A 15055-nucleotide genomic window follows, 5' to 3' on the forward strand; every position below is an offset into this window, starting at 1 on the left:
TCATGTGTCAAACTGGCTGTCTTGAGTATTGCAGTAGGAAGGGTACCTCTAGTGGAGCATCATCAACAACACAACACTAACAAACACTTGAGGAGTTGGACATGCTGTGCTTCATCTTGAATAATGAAAGAGCAAACAAAACACATGACTTTATCCCTATTGTAACTATCTTTGGCCCTCTAGTGAGCAAATACTAATCTCAGAGTATCTGCTTGCAAGAGTTTTCAAGCCTTAGACCAAAGAAACTTTATAGAAGAATAGAAACTCCTCCCTGACTATCCTTTTCCACTTAAAGTTGGGACTGCAGAATTTCAGTGGCATGGTGTTATTCTTTCCATTAAAGAAAAACTGGAAAAAAGCTGATCTTAAACCTAGCTATGGACTTATTCACAGGCTGCCCTTCCCTTTAAATTTCCACAGAGTGTCTAGAACTGGGGCAATTCAAGGTATCTGCTGCTTTCAGAAGTTCAACAATGGTCTTTGTCTTCCAAAGTACCACACACAGTTCTCCGTGGCCTCACCTGTAACTTCACAAAATGGTTAAAAGCGTTATGTCTGTGCCCTCCAGAATTGCTGCTCATTTGTTCTTCAAGGGGTAGCCTGTAAATGTTTGTCTTGCTTCAGTGGCATGGGAGAACTGGGAATTCCACACCACTGCTCTTCCCCCTCTTTGTATATTCAGATTTATATATTTGGCTTACCCAGATGGCTTGTGATCCCACCTGACCCAGATACTCCCCAGGGAGCAGCATTACTGTGCGATACTGTTGAGATCTACAAGCTGCAGGTATGGCTAATGCCCAGTGACTGAATGAAAGAGGCAGCTCAGGGTCTGCTGCCAAGTGTCCAGGTTGTAGGAAGCCTCTGGCAGACAAGAAAAGGGCCTGCTTTACTTTTCCTGTGATCACAGTTGGCTTGTTGTTTGTTCCTGCCCCAGACTGAAAGGGGCACTGGTGGAAAGCTGTTAGTGATAAAACCAGATTGGAATGCCCCTGAAAAGCTTCAGTATTGACAAGAGGATTCTTGGTGAACAAGGAAGTAAACCAGCATTCCTCAGTTTTCCTTGTAGCAAGACTTTGTCTCTGGTTTGGTTCATGCAGGCTGTTGCCATCCTGGCTGCTCAGTAACACTGTAGGTTCTCCAGGGGTTTGTCATCCTGGCTGAGGGTTTGAGCTGATTTTTGCCCAAACACAGTTTGCCCTGTGTCCTGGGTTGCAGTGTAGGATGTACACAAAGTATTTATTCTATCATCATCTTCATGAACTGTTGAAACCAGGTGGGCTAGTGTTTTCCCAAGCCCCCTGCCTCTTCTGCTAATGGCCTTTGAGGTGTCTTCTGCTAATGGCCCATTAACGCCTGGCCCATGACTCACAGGTAACTCCCTCCAGGGGTTATCTCTGTTTAATGGGCCATCAAGGACCCACTTCACACTCCTCATCCTATTGTGAGATGCTCTGCCCAGGGGGAGGAGTCAAGCATTCTCACCTGGATATAAGCTGGTATGTGGGACAGTGCAAGGGGCACTTACCCACTGGATTCCCAGAGGACCAGAGCTCCCAGACTTTTCTACAGGATCACTGCTTTAGGAAGAGCACCTCACCTGGACTGCTTCCACCATCCTGCTCAGGTTGTATTCTGACTCTGTCAGTGATCCTTTGTGTTACTGCATTTATTTTATTTTATTTTTACCTTTTTACCTTTCTTCTTATTAAATTATATCTCTGACTTGAAGCCTCTCATTTGTTTTGCTTTCAAACCACAACACCCTGCATTCCAGCTATCACTGCATCACTGGGGGAAAAGGAAAAGCATCAAATACTAAGGAATGTCTAACTGGTGTGGCCTTCTTAATTCCTTTTTTCTATTTCTCCATGCTGCACCAGAGAAGATCCCTAATTCCAGAAGGACTCGACTGTCACTCTAAAATTCCTTCTGCTGCAATGCAATGCCTGAAAACACTTACTGGAACTGGATGATCAATAAGCAGAGCACATGAATTCTGAAGTGATTAGAAGTGTATTTTGGGCTTTGGTAGGCTGTGGGGTGGACTCCACTGTGTCTGTACCATCTGGTGCACTGCTCTTGGTGCAGAGCCATCGCTGCACACAGAGCAGCAGCACGGGTCTCTTCAGAAGCGGCACGAGTGATTCTAAACCAAATCAGACGCTAGTTGGGGTTTAGAGACTGTCATACAACAGCTTCCTGCTCAGGCAGATCCTCAGAGATTACAATTCCCTTGATGCAAAACATAGCAGTGGTCTGAAATCTGATCCCTGTTGTTACTGAGAAATTAAACTAAATCTGATCAGGGAACAGTAACTTGCTTCCTCACAGTTCCTCAAGAGGATCAATAGCACTATGAGCAGTGAGGTAATGTGCTATACAGTGAATTCATACACAGCTGTCATCAAGCTGTGCAAAATGAACAGGTTGTTTCATGGTATGTCTAGAAAATGACAGTCTGGCCCTCCTAGACCCAGCTCTGGATTTGCTGTTTTATCCAACACCAAAATATGATGCAGAGCAACTTTTCAAAGTTCACTTCATGGTGGAGTCCAGAAAAAATCACGTCTGTAAAACAATACTGTACATAAATTCTTCAAACGTTTAATCCAAAGTTGCTCCTCAAAGCAAGCAACAAATTGGCTGTTGGAGCAGCATTGATTTGGCATTTCTGTTGCATCTTAGCAGGAGCAATGATGAGCAACAACAGCCGAGGGGGCAGCTGTGCTGTACACGTGGCTGGGAAAATCATCCTGGTACTGGTATTTGGTCACTGCCTGTTGACTTCCTACCACTTCTCACCCACCGGGCACCAATCCAGTGTCCAGGGGGCATAGATTCAGTGTCCAGGATTGTTGGCTGTGAAACAAAAGCCGGAATTGCAGTGAGGATCTGCAGCGAGCCCCAAACACCCTCGCTGTGGTTCCCGCAGCCGTGCGGGAGCTGAAGGTGCTTTCAGGGCTCAGGGCTGGCCCAGGTGAGCGGAGGTGATGCCCGGGTCGTTTCCCCCGGTGCTGGGCGGTGTTTTCCAGCGTTCCCCAGCCGTGCCAGCCCCACGCTCCGGCCGCGATCACCGGACGCCTCCTCAACCCGGGAATCGCCTCCCCAGGGCGGCCACGGCCGGCAGCACTGCCCCGCAGGCACCGGGATGTGCCCCGAGGCGGGGGGAGCGGGCCCCGGGACAAAGCGGGAGAAGGCGGGGAAAGGCGGGACAAAGGGGGAGAAGGCGTGATAACGCAGGAGAAGGCGGGATAACGCGGCGCGAGCGCCTCCGTCTCATCAGTGCGGCCGGTAGCGGCGCTGTAGCGCTGCTCTCGCGAGACCGCCGTGCCTTGGCGCCGGGGCGGGCGGCGGCTCTCGCGAGAGCTGCGGCACCGGAGCCAACATGGCGGAAGGTGAGGGGGGAGCCCGGGTGAGGGGCCGGGCGGGGCCGAGGGTCTCCGTCGCTCCCGGGGCACCGCGGGGTGCGGCTCCTGCCGCTCTCCCGTGCGGGACGGGCTCGGCCCTGCCCGCGGCGGGTGGGACGGGCCGCCCCCGAGGGGAGCGGGAGATGGCGGGGGACACCCACGGGCGGGGCCGGCCTGGCGCGGGCGGCTTTGCCTCTCAGGACGGGGCTGGGGGTGGCCGTGGGCGGCCGTGGGCGGTGGGAGCCGGGCAGGACCCGCCGGCGGTGGGGCAGGCGGGACCGCGGGGGTTCCTCCTGCCTGTCTGGTGGGGCTGATCCCGGGGTCTCATCCCGCTGTGCCCTGCCCGGGGCTCTCCCTGCTCGTGCTGCAGCCTCCCGGTCACCTGTGCCGGAGCCCTTTTGTCAGGCTCAGGTGAGATCTGCAGGGCTCCTGGAGTGCTGCTGGTTGGTTTGAAGGCTGTCAATTACACCATTCAAATTAATTTAACTTAATGGTTAATAGTTTAACTCAATTGGATTTTTACAGTTCTGTTCGTTTCTGCAAGACAAGCTTCCTCTTTTTTCTTGGAGGAAAATGAGTGGGCAAAGGGCGCTAAAATGCTCCAAGTTGCAAAGGAAATGAAGTTAGAGTCGGGAAAGCAGAGCCTTCAGCTCTTGAAGTGCAGCTCTTGGACAGTGGTGAGCAGTTGTAGAATATTGGCTAAGATGGAGCAGATACCGCTGGTCTGGCACAGATCAGCTGAGGGGATGCTGCAGTCAAGATGGTTTGATAAGTCCTTAGAGGAGTGCCTCACTTCCCGTGTGCTGGAATCTCACTACTTCGTATTGAGCTGATCAACCTCTTATGCTTGTTTTTAAGCCTTGGTGACCCAGTTCTGGAGGGCTTTAGATGTCCAAGTTGGCTTTGGGTAGTGAAACTTTCCCCAGCGAGCCCCTCAAGGATGTGAGGCTCTGGCTCAGGGTCCTCCTTTGCAGAATTAACCCACAGCTGATAGAAGCAAGCCCTGTTGCAGACAATCAGTACTTCTCAGAGATTCTTCCCTGCCTTAAGTAATTCTCTGATCTTTTGGCTGAAGAAAGCACATGACCAATGAATGATCCTGTGTGAACAGAAAGAACAAGCTGGAGTTGTTACCTTTCTCAGATCCTCAGGATGTGTTGGGAGAGGGGCTTATTTTGTCCCTGTGGATGAAATGCCTACCTGCAGCCACACTTCTCTGGTTTAGAGTACATTTGAGTCAGCTGAAAAATGAAGGCTATTAAGGAAGGGAGTTTGTCAAATTGTGGTTATTAGCTCAGAAGCCAAGTGCTTTTTCTCTCATGAGGAGATGCTGCCACTGTCTAGAAAAATCCTGCATCAGATTTATTGCAATTTCTCCCTGCAGGTTGACTGAACATCTTAGTAAGACAAGAGCCAAGTTGGTGTTTGTAATTTCTGGGTTCTGTACTAATGCCAGAGGTTTCCATGGGTCAGGATTGTTGGTTTAGTGCTTGAGTGTCAAGAAGCAGTAGCTGTAGCTTTGGGGTGGTGGCAGGGTGAAGATCAGAAGTATGCAAAAGTGAGGAGGAACAAGAAAGCAGTGACTTGTACATCCTTGGGGAGATAAGGGTCACAGCGTGGAGCAGTGGAGGGGGTAAGGAAATAATTCAGTTTTCTGAAATACTTTGCTTAGGTCCACTTCATAAGTAAACAGATTTGTCTGTATGGCTCCTGGGACTGCTTGTGATAGGTGGAATGGGCTGTGTGATGGGCTCCGCTAGACCCTCCCTATAATTTTTGATAAGTACTGTCTCCTCATTGCCTTTTTGCCTCCCTACTTGCATTCAGTATCTATTTCCTCCTGAGCACTTCTGTGCCTTCTCCTGTAAGACAATGACAGTAGCCTTTCCTGAAATCCTCTTCAGTGTCTTTGATATGGAATATAAACTTCTGCCAGTTCATGAGATGCTGATCAATCTGCCAGAAAGCTGTTAACAAAAGCTGCTCCTGTTTACCTGGACTGTGGCTCAGAAGAGGCATTTTGTGTTTGCTCTGCCAGGAATCCTCTTCACTGAGGCATTTGGATTGCTGTTTAGCCAGAGGCTTACTGGCATCTTACTAAGCCTGTCCTGTCATGCCTTGAGGCAAGGACCATCATTAAGTGTGTGTGTGCCTGCAGTAATAGTGCATTTTATTTGCTCACTCTTTAAGTGAGCAATTTATAGGCAAAACTGAGGCTTTGCTCTTGTGCTGTAAATGTTGATTAACTGGACAGTGAGAACTCTCTTGAATGTGCATTTGAAATGTGCTGTAAGATCAAATGCTGTCCTCAGGTGTAACTACTGCACAACATGTGTGCAGGTAGTCATGTAGACTAAGAGAAACTCTTTATTTTACAGTTCTTGTAAATTGGTAGAGTAAATAAATCCCTGTCAGTCCTTCTCACTGAGTTTGCAGGAAGCTTATGGTGTCAGTCTGAAAACAAGAGTTCTCAGAGCTTTGGCTCTTTGAGGTACTTTCACTGCTCGTGGGGATTGTCTGGGATTGCCCTGGAAGCAGTAGTAACAGGCTGGATTGTTGGTCATACACCAAGCTTCAGCTACTCCTGTTTAGGGGTTTAAGGTAGTTCTGCATTGTATCCTAATGATTTCAGGCTAATTTGGAGCTAGTGAGCTGGCTTTGGTAAAATGACAGGATTTACAATGTTCCCTCTAGGCCGGATTCTTTATTCCTAGGATCATTCCCATGGTTTGAGTGGAAGATGCAGTATTGCTGTAAGGTGCATGCAGTGAACTAGCTTCATTAGGCAGAGGACTAAGTTTTGGTTCTTACCCACTTTTTCAGCCTAGTTAAGATGCTGTTTGACTTTCAAATGCTTCTTGCTCCTAGCATTTGAATTTGTATGTCATCTAAAAGTCTCACTGGATGAACAAGAGGTGCTGTTCATACACTAATTTTTGGTGCAGCTCTCAGTGTCTTTTACTCTGGGCTCCTGTCAAACTCCTGCTCTCCCTGCTGTAACAGTGGGACTTGCTTTGTGCCCCTTCCAGCACCATCCTTATGGGGAAATGAGGAAGGAGCAGTTGCTCAAGGGATGTGTTCTTCTGGTTCTCGGAACACCAAAACTGCATCCATCTTCACATAGAAAGACTGACCGCAGCAGGATTTCAAACCCTCCTTGAGGCTTGGTGTGGTGCTGATGGCACAATTCTGGAATTAGAGTATATTTCAGTACAAAAAGAAAGGTATCCCAAAGGAGATGGAATCTGTGAAATACTGAAGGATGAATCTGATGAAAAGGCTGTTGAAGGAAGTACCTGCCAAACCTGCTTACGTAGCATTAACTGAAAAATAAAATGCGACATGTTACTTTTGTGTATTCATTCCAAGAGTTGTTAAGTTAAAAGACTTATGAGGAAGCATTTGCTGCAGGGTCTGTAGGGGACAGGCTAAACAAGGTGTTCTGTCTGCAGCAAAGCCAGAGACTGGTGCTCTGCCCTGGGGACCTGTGTCAGAGCAAGGCCAAGGTCAGCTGTGCTGTTCAACTTTCCTACAGAAGCAAGAAGAAAACACTGATCAACAGAGCTCAGTTTCTCATTGTTTGTACTAGTGATGTTTAGCAAATATTTTAGAAAAGTCATTGAAATATGAATTCCTGGCTAGGAGGGAGTAATCTTGTAGTAACTTTCCCAGCTAAAATCACTGGTTAGCTTCCAAATTTATCCTCCCTGCCTTCTCATGTTTTAGGACTGGTTTGGGATTTGGCCTTACTTGAAAAATCAACTTAATGATGGGGGGAAATAAGGAAGCACTATAATTAATAGCAAACATTTAGTTTTTGCAACTAATCCATAAATAAGACTTATAAGTTGGTTTGGTTTTAAATACCTGTACAGATGTTTCCTTCCAGCAGGGAAGTGTAGAGGTTTTTCACAGAGGTGGCCTGGGTTGAGTTCAGTGAGCAGCTTATCCCAGCATGTTGTGCAGTGACCAGTTAAGTGTGGTGGAGGAGTGGGCTCTGCAGTGGGATGGAAATACCTGTTTAAGGATCAGATTCCCAGGTGGTGTCTCTTTGCTGAGCCTGAACTGAAATAGCCATCATGGACCTGACTCCATTTGAGGTGCCTTTCCAGTGGAGGGAGTGTGGGTGCCAGCAGGAAATAGTTTTATATATTCTTGACTGGCCTTTGGCACACACATTGTGGGGACAATCTGCTTTCCACTCTGGCTATGTTTGGGGGAGTTTCTTAGCTTACAGGTTGAGGAGTTCTAAACAGGTCAGTTAAATACTCTGAGGCAGATATGGTGCATCAGCAGCTGTTCTAATGCTCACTTGTGGTTTGAGTATCAGCTGTAAAGTCAAACAGCATCTTAACTAGGCTGAAAAAATGGGTAAGAACCAAAGGCTTAGTCCTCTGCCCCACCATAATTCCCACAGAAATGGACTCTCACAGGAAATTGATGGCATTCCTGACCAAACAGAATTCAGAGCTTTCTTTGTTAATGGCTTTTATCACCATGTTATGATTTTTCAGTGCTATTATAAAAATACTACAAAATACCAGGTTTAATACTGGGGTGAGATGCTTGGGTACTTGGAAGAGGAGAGACTCTCCTTGGAACATCGTAATTAAACAACAAGTGTCATCTGAGGGCTGAGTTCCCCTGAGGTGCCAACCAAAGGTGTGCATGTTTAAGCCTTGCAGTAACACTGTGTGCCTTGCAGAGGAGGTGGCCAAGCTGGAAAAGCATCTGATGCTGCTGCGCCAGGAGTATGTGAAGCTGCAGAAGAAACTCGTTGATACAGAGAGGAGGTGCAACCTGCTGGCTGTGGAGACCAACCAGGACAACGCCAGTGACACCTTCATCAGTCGCCTCCTGGCCATTGTAGCTGAGCTCTACCAGCAGGAGCAGTACAGGTAAGGGATCCCCCTCTGGGGAAAGGGGAATTTACAATAAAACCTTTGATTTTATTGACTGCACCAGGTCCTGGTTATAGACAAGGAAAATTCTTTGTTGCTGAGTGTGAATAGGGTCCTGAGTTGCAGTTGTAGATGGAAGAGCATCTAAGGTTGCTTTTTTAAGGTTGCTAAGGTTGTGGCATAATGAATCCAGTTCTTGAATTTAGAGCTCTAAGCAGAAGTTCATCTCTCAGACAAATTTAAGAAAACTAACCATGATCACTGTCAGCAGCAAAGCTCCCTTTGAAAAGAAGGAGTTTTGAACTGAACCATACTTAGTTGATGGATTAATTACACAATGTCTCTGCAAAAACTGTTCCTTTCTTTAAAGCTTTGTCCTAAAACATTTTCAGTCCTGTATTCCTGTTGTGTGTGAAGAAGCTTGAAATAATTTGGCTTGTCTGGTTGTATTAGTGATGTATATGACTTAGTGATACACTGTATTTTTGAATCTCAACACAAAATTATGGTTAAGTTTCTTTTCCATAGGCACACTAAGAATCCCTTCTATGTCCTAGATTCCTGAGCTGATTAAGTTCTGTGACTACTATGATATTTATCAATTTCTTTGAATATTTATCTGTGATATTTATCTTACTGTGATATTTATTTTACTGTGATATTTTTCACTTTCTGTTACTGAAATCAATGCCAATATAGTAAAGGAGTTTAGTGATATAAGGAAAATCTGTTTTAGTTAAAATTTCCTTGCACCAGCATCTCTTCATGAGCCTCCCTGAGAAAAGGCTCTGTAAGAACTTACTGTAGCCTGCTGGGTAAAAGGTTTGATATGTAGTGTATGTCAAAAGAATTGGAGCACTTTATTTCTGTTCAGCCTCTTAGCTTTAAAGGCATTCAACAGTTGCCAAAATGGGCCTAAATATCACAGAATGAGGAAGGTAACAGGTCCCAGTGCAGATTTCATTAAGTAACATCTCTGTGTTGTGCTGTAGGTTATAGCAGTGCTTTGATTTGGGAAATAGTCTGGACAGTCAGAACATTTACAAGCCATGGGATTTCAAAATGAGCAGGGCAAGTATTGTCTGACTGCAGTGGATAACCTGGTGCAGAGGGTCAGGATGAAAGGGGTGTTTTTGACAGCTGGTCTCCTGGGCACTGGGGATTCTGCCTTGCACTCAGACTGCTGCCAAACAGAATTGTTCTCTTGCTGGTCTTGCCTGAAAGCATTGGTGCCTCGCTGACAGTATTAGTATGGACACTGTGACAGAAATATTTAACTTCAAGACTGTTGGCTATTCCTAGCTTCTGCAATAATTCTCTTGCTGTTTATTCTGGAATGGTTTGAAAACCAAACCCAACCAAGCACTTGAAATATTAATGACTCCTTGCATTTCTCCCTAGAAAAATACAAATTGTCATTTGACAAGATGTTCTACTTAACCAATTGTGTTTTAACATCTCAAACAACCTGAACCTAAATGTGGATACCCAGACATAGATAAAATGAAGATGCTGAATCTATACATACCTAAGAGCAGGAGAAGCCTGCATAATACATGTTTGTGCTTTTTTCTTGTGTCAGTGACCTGAAGATAAAGGTTGGGGACAAGCACATCAATGCTCACAAATTTGTCTTGGCGGCACGCAGCGACACGTGGAGTCTGGCCAACCTTGCCTCAACAGAGGAGCTGGATCTGTCAGGTCAGTCACTGCTGAGTAATGTGATGCCTCCATTGTCTGTAGGTGACTTGTGAAAGGGCCTACTGGGAGAAGGTTTCTTCAGTGCCTTTCAGTCTAGTGCTGTCCACTAAAAGTGGTGCTTAATCTGTTGATGACCGAGCTTGTGAACTGGGTGCTAGTGGTAGTTAAATCAATAACCTGCCTTCTTTCTCTTTAACAAACAGGGCTTGAGATTGGTGGCCTGTTTGTCTTTTCTAGGGTCAACTAAACATAATGAAAAACAAATCTATATGGAGGAGCTTGACTTCTTCCTTTTTGAGGAAGGACAGGGCTTTTTGAGGTAGTGTGCATCATTTCTCTGAAGCGTGTCATGGAAATACCTTGCTGCTTGTTAACAGAGTGTGTGTGGGAAGTGAATGCAAGTACTGATGTGTTATTGAAGTTGTTTGCTTTGGCACTTTGATACCTTTGTAAAACAGGTGAGGAAGAGAAGTTTTCTAGAAGACCAGCTTCTACATGAGTGTTTTGTTCTATTGTAGCTGTTTCTTGCATGTACTTACACTGGGCAGTGCTTCTGCAGACTGAACCTCTCAACTGGCTTTTCTGTACTTAACTGTGTAGGAGAGCCTTATACAATTAATTTGTGAGCAGTAAAACCAGATATGAAATTAAGCAAGCTTGCTGACTGGCATCTTGAATATTAAGCATTGGCTTCATGTTTTACACTTAATCTTATCGTGAATTCTAAGTGCAGACAAAGTGGAAAGTAGCAAGTCACAGCAAGCTGGTTTTATGGGACAGCATGGGCTTCCTTGCAACATGATTTGTGGATCTTTCTGCAGCCACAAGAAAACAGATGCCAAGGAGTTTTGAAACTGAATGCTGTGCTAACAAAAATTATTACTGAAAAGCTCTTGTTAACTGTAGTGTTGTTACAAATGGCAGTCCAAAGCAGTTCTAGCTCCACATCTAAGCTACTCTGAGAATCTCAAATATAACTGCAGTCTTACATGTTTAAAAATGCAAACACTGCTTAAGTACATGGTAGTAAATAATACTATCCACTGTAATAATGCATTATTGATTTTTTAAAAAATTTGGTAAATGGCACGAGGATTAGCTTATGAAGTAGTTGGAGCAAAAAACAAGCTGTTTCCTGGAAATGGTTTTCTTAAGGGGTTCTCTTAAGAATTTGCAAGGTAAGATTACCTGAATCTTATCTTCAGAATGCAGGCAGCATTTGAGATTGAGTGCTTTCAGAGTTCGTGTAATCTGTAGAATTTTCTAATCTTTAAAAGAGTAGAAAGAGATGAACACATGTTCTCTTATTGAGAGGGAGAAAATGCACTCTTACCTCTCCCAAGGCAGAGCTGATAGTACATCTCAAGTAGGTTTTCTGATTGCTTTGAGTTTGGCAAAAAATACTTGTCTTACTAAAACCTTGTGATGCCTGGGAGGCAGTGTGCATGCCAAGTTCTGCCACTACTCTGCAGATAATCTGGGCCAATCCTCCATCTAAAGGAGATGTTTTAGGATGGGTATTTCAGTGTCTTTAGGGTTTTTAATTCCATTGTTTTTTTTTTAAGAACAAAACATCTCAAAGGACTTAGGCTATTTTTTTTAATGAATGGCATTTCTGTTGTAGTTGATCTGATCTTCTGAAGTTATTCTTATCTCCATCCTTGTAAGATGGATTGTCATTTTAATTGGGAGTGAGTGACAAAGGTCCTTGGCTTGTGTAGTGTCCCGTGTGTGTGATTTTCTGGTTTTCTCACTGTGTTAAAACATCAGTTTGAGATCAGTCTTGTAAAGACCTGAAATCTAACCCGCTCCTTAAACTGGCTCTTTTGCACTTTTCCTAGAAATGCTACCAGCAGTTTGAAATGCTTTGTAGTCATTACCAAAGTGTAACAAGGTGTAAGTAGCTTTGTTGGAATCCAGCAGTTCATAACATAGGTCTGTTAAATTAAAAAGGGGCTTTGTTCTTGTCAGGCGTGGATGTGCATTAGGCCAAATGTGAGGGACCAAGGACTTTATAAGGGCCCCTAAAAATGCAACATTGGTGTATAGATGTTCTAGGGCTCCCTGCATTCTGCACAGTGTCACAGTGTAAGGAGGTTTTCCTGCTTAGTGCCAGCACTTGTTACTCATTTCAACTTCTGACAAATTTCACCAGTTTTGACATTTTGAACTAAGTACCATTCCAAAACAAGTCTATCTTTTTCCTTTTTTTTTGGTAGCTGTGACTTTTAGAAGTCAAAGGAAAGCAGCTACTAGGATAAGTAATTGTTTTTAGATATTTTATTAATCCTGTTGCTCCCTGTACCAGATGCTGACCCAGAGGTAACCATGGCAATGCTGCGGTGGATCTACACAGATGAACTTGAGCTAAGAGAAGATGATATCTTCTTGACAGAGCTCATGAAATTAGCTAATAAATTTCAGCTCCAACTGCTTAGGGAAAGGTGAGTCTTAGTAAATATACTTGAACTCTTGAACGTTGTTTGAACAGAAATAAGGTGATAGTTGCTGGCAATAGGATAAAACGATGTTTTTTCAAAGTTTTGAGCTTTTAATAATCCAGCATGTCATTCAGTTTATCAGGGGAAATGAAGCATTGTGCTGGAGTTATGCTGTAGCAGACTTCTCACAGGTTTTATGTTTACTTTTCAGTTCTTCTCCCAGTTAAAACTAATAACCCCAATCTGATGTTCAGAGGAGATCAGTGGAATAGCATCAGGTTCAGGAGAGCTGCAAGAAAGGAATTGTTAGAGAATGTAGGAAGAATCAGTGGCAATTAGTTTGCAGTATTGAAGTGGCACAGGTGAAATTTTTGTAACTTCTGTGCATCTTGTGCAACTTTTCTTCAGAAATAAGGTTAGTGTAACAGTATATTTTCCCATTCTGAGACTACGATTGCACTGTGGCACTAGGGGGTAAGTTGTTATCTTGAATTACAGAGTGTTCTAAACTGTTCAGAGTTAGTGAGAAGCCTGAATGTACACACTGAAACCTTGTCAAGTTTTGTACAACTTCAAAGCCTTCATTTTAGTCAAAGTACCCTTTGATAGAATAATCCTTTGCCCAAGTGATGTTTGTAGCAGTACATGACATTCATAATCTATTATTTGTATGCCTTCAACATAAAGCAACTAAATTACTGTCAAGTGTTCTGACCAGAGAAGTTAAAATCTGTAAGGCTAGTGCTAAAACTGCTTCAAGCCTTGTACCAGCCTAAAAGCTGCCCTAATGTTGTACTGTGAACTTAGCAGGTGTCTGATCATAGTAGTCCCTGTGTAGGATGCCATTGATAATTATGAGATGTTTTTGTAGGTATAGAATCATTGAATAATTGAATTGTTTAGGCTGCAGAAGACCACTAAGGTAGAGTGGTCAACAGCCCAGCACTGCCGGGTCCATCGTTAAGGATTTCCCCAGGTGGGATCTACCTGTTAAATCCCTGCAGGGATGGGGACTCCACCCTACTCTGGGCAGCTGTGCCAGTGTCTGACCCTTTCAGTGAAGACATTTTCCCTGGTACCCAACGTCAACAGCCCCTGCCTGTGATCACTGTAGTGCAGCTTCCCTACTTCAGAGCAGTGAATGAGCTGCAGGTTGTGCCCTTGGGAGAACTGGGGTGGAACTCTCCTTGCAGGCTCCTGCAGTGTGGTGTTACCATGGGGCCTTGGCTAGGGGGATTCTGATAGGAGTCTGTCCTTAGGGCAGGTGTCTTCTAGGGCTGCTGAGGGAAGTATGTTTATGCAGTTCAGCCTTCCAGTAAAGCAAATTTATGCCATATTCCACCAGCATGTATGAAAAAGAGTATTAGGACTCTATCACAGCATGGGAGAGTGATTAATTAAAGCTTTTTGATTACTGACCACTGGCTTTCCTGTTCTGACAGATGTGAAAAGGGGGTTATGTCACTGGTTAATGTCAGGAACTGCATCCGTTTCTATCAGACTGCCGAGGAGCTCAGTGCCAGCACACTCCTCAACTACTGTGCTGAGATCATTGCCAGCCACTGGGTGAGTCCTGCCACAAGGAAGCAAGATGAAAAATGTTTGCACATCATAGAAACTTAACAGCAGAATTTTGCTTACCTTACCACACTGTCTGACCTCAGTTAGTTGGTCAATTGTCTTGTGAATGTCTTGGTGGGGGGGAGGAACTTCTACCCAAAGACTTGTTCTGTTCCTTGGAAATACTTCACTGTACAGAGTGTCTCAGTTTCCTAAACATGAGCAAGATAGAAGGGACTGTCTTCCAATAAGCAAGTGGATTGTTTATCAAATCTGGGTTCCAAAGTGTTTAGAAGTTCATCCATAGTTGGTCTCTGTCTATACAAATCACAAATCCCAGGCCTGCTTTTACTTCTAAAAATAATTCATGGAAGCCAGAGTAATTTGTCTTCTGTAGTGGAGGGAGAGGCAGCCAGTCTTGCAACCAACTTGGAAGTTTCACTTGCTCTGATCTCTTACTTTGAAGAAAGTTTGATTAACTGAGTAATAAATTAGCTTTTAAAATAAAACTTGTCAACAGTAGACTTCTTGGGGGGGGGCTTCAGGTTATTTTAAATCTAAAATGCATACTCTAGTATGGAGGTTTCTTTCCTTGGCTAATTCTAAGGCAGAGGGAAGTGTTTTGTTATGTTAATACATAAAAAGAATTATTATATATGAACCTGTGGGTCAGCAGTTTTAACTTTTGACTTTCTTCTTGATTCCTATCTTTTGATGCTTATTTCTACCTGGAAATGAAGTTGCTTCTATTTATTCAAATTAGCAGTAGCTCACACCTAAGATCTTTTTATTCCTAACCTTCTGTTTACTTTTATTCATAATTTTATGAATCAGTCTTCAATAGTTGTAGGATTTCTGGTCAGAGTTAAGAATAAGTTAGTAGAGAATTATTTTAAAGACTAGATGTGAATCCACTGTAGTGTCAGTAAAATGCTAGTTTTCCATGTCTGAAAACAAAAAGGCATTAAAATTTCACTAACTGATCTTGAAACTAAAATGTAAGATTTAAAGCTTCCTGATTGTTTCTTCCTAGTCCTAAAAG

At 44.1% G+C, this 15055-nt stretch overlaps 1 protein-coding gene across 2 annotated transcripts in view; it reads left to right on the plus strand.

Moving 5' to 3' along the window:
* The first annotated feature begins 3353 nt into the window (after positions 1 to 3353).
* Positions 3354 to 15055, plus strand: part of ANKFY1 (ankyrin repeat and FYVE domain containing 1) — a 35241-nt gene continuing 23539 nt past the window's right edge. Inside the window, exons 1-5 of one of the 2 annotated variants that reach the window (XM_083875011.1) lie at positions 3354 to 3398; positions 8116 to 8308; positions 9894 to 10012; positions 12321 to 12456; positions 13896 to 14019. In XM_083875011.1, the coding sequence (XP_083731137.1) occupies positions 3389 to 3398; positions 8116 to 8308; positions 9894 to 10012; positions 12321 to 12456; positions 13896 to 14019 (582 nt within the window). In that variant the 5' untranslated portion in view covers positions 3354 to 3388. Of the gene's footprint in view, positions 3416 to 8115; positions 8309 to 9893; positions 10013 to 12320; positions 12457 to 13895; positions 14020 to 15055 lie in introns of both variants that reach the window. The other variant, XM_083875012.1, reaches the window with a different exon arrangement.

This window comes from Zosterops lateralis (genome assembly GCF_965231275.1).
Source record: "Zosterops lateralis genome assembly, chromosome: 19".
Taxonomy (NCBI): domain Eukaryota; kingdom Metazoa; phylum Chordata; class Aves; order Passeriformes; family Zosteropidae; genus Zosterops; species Zosterops lateralis.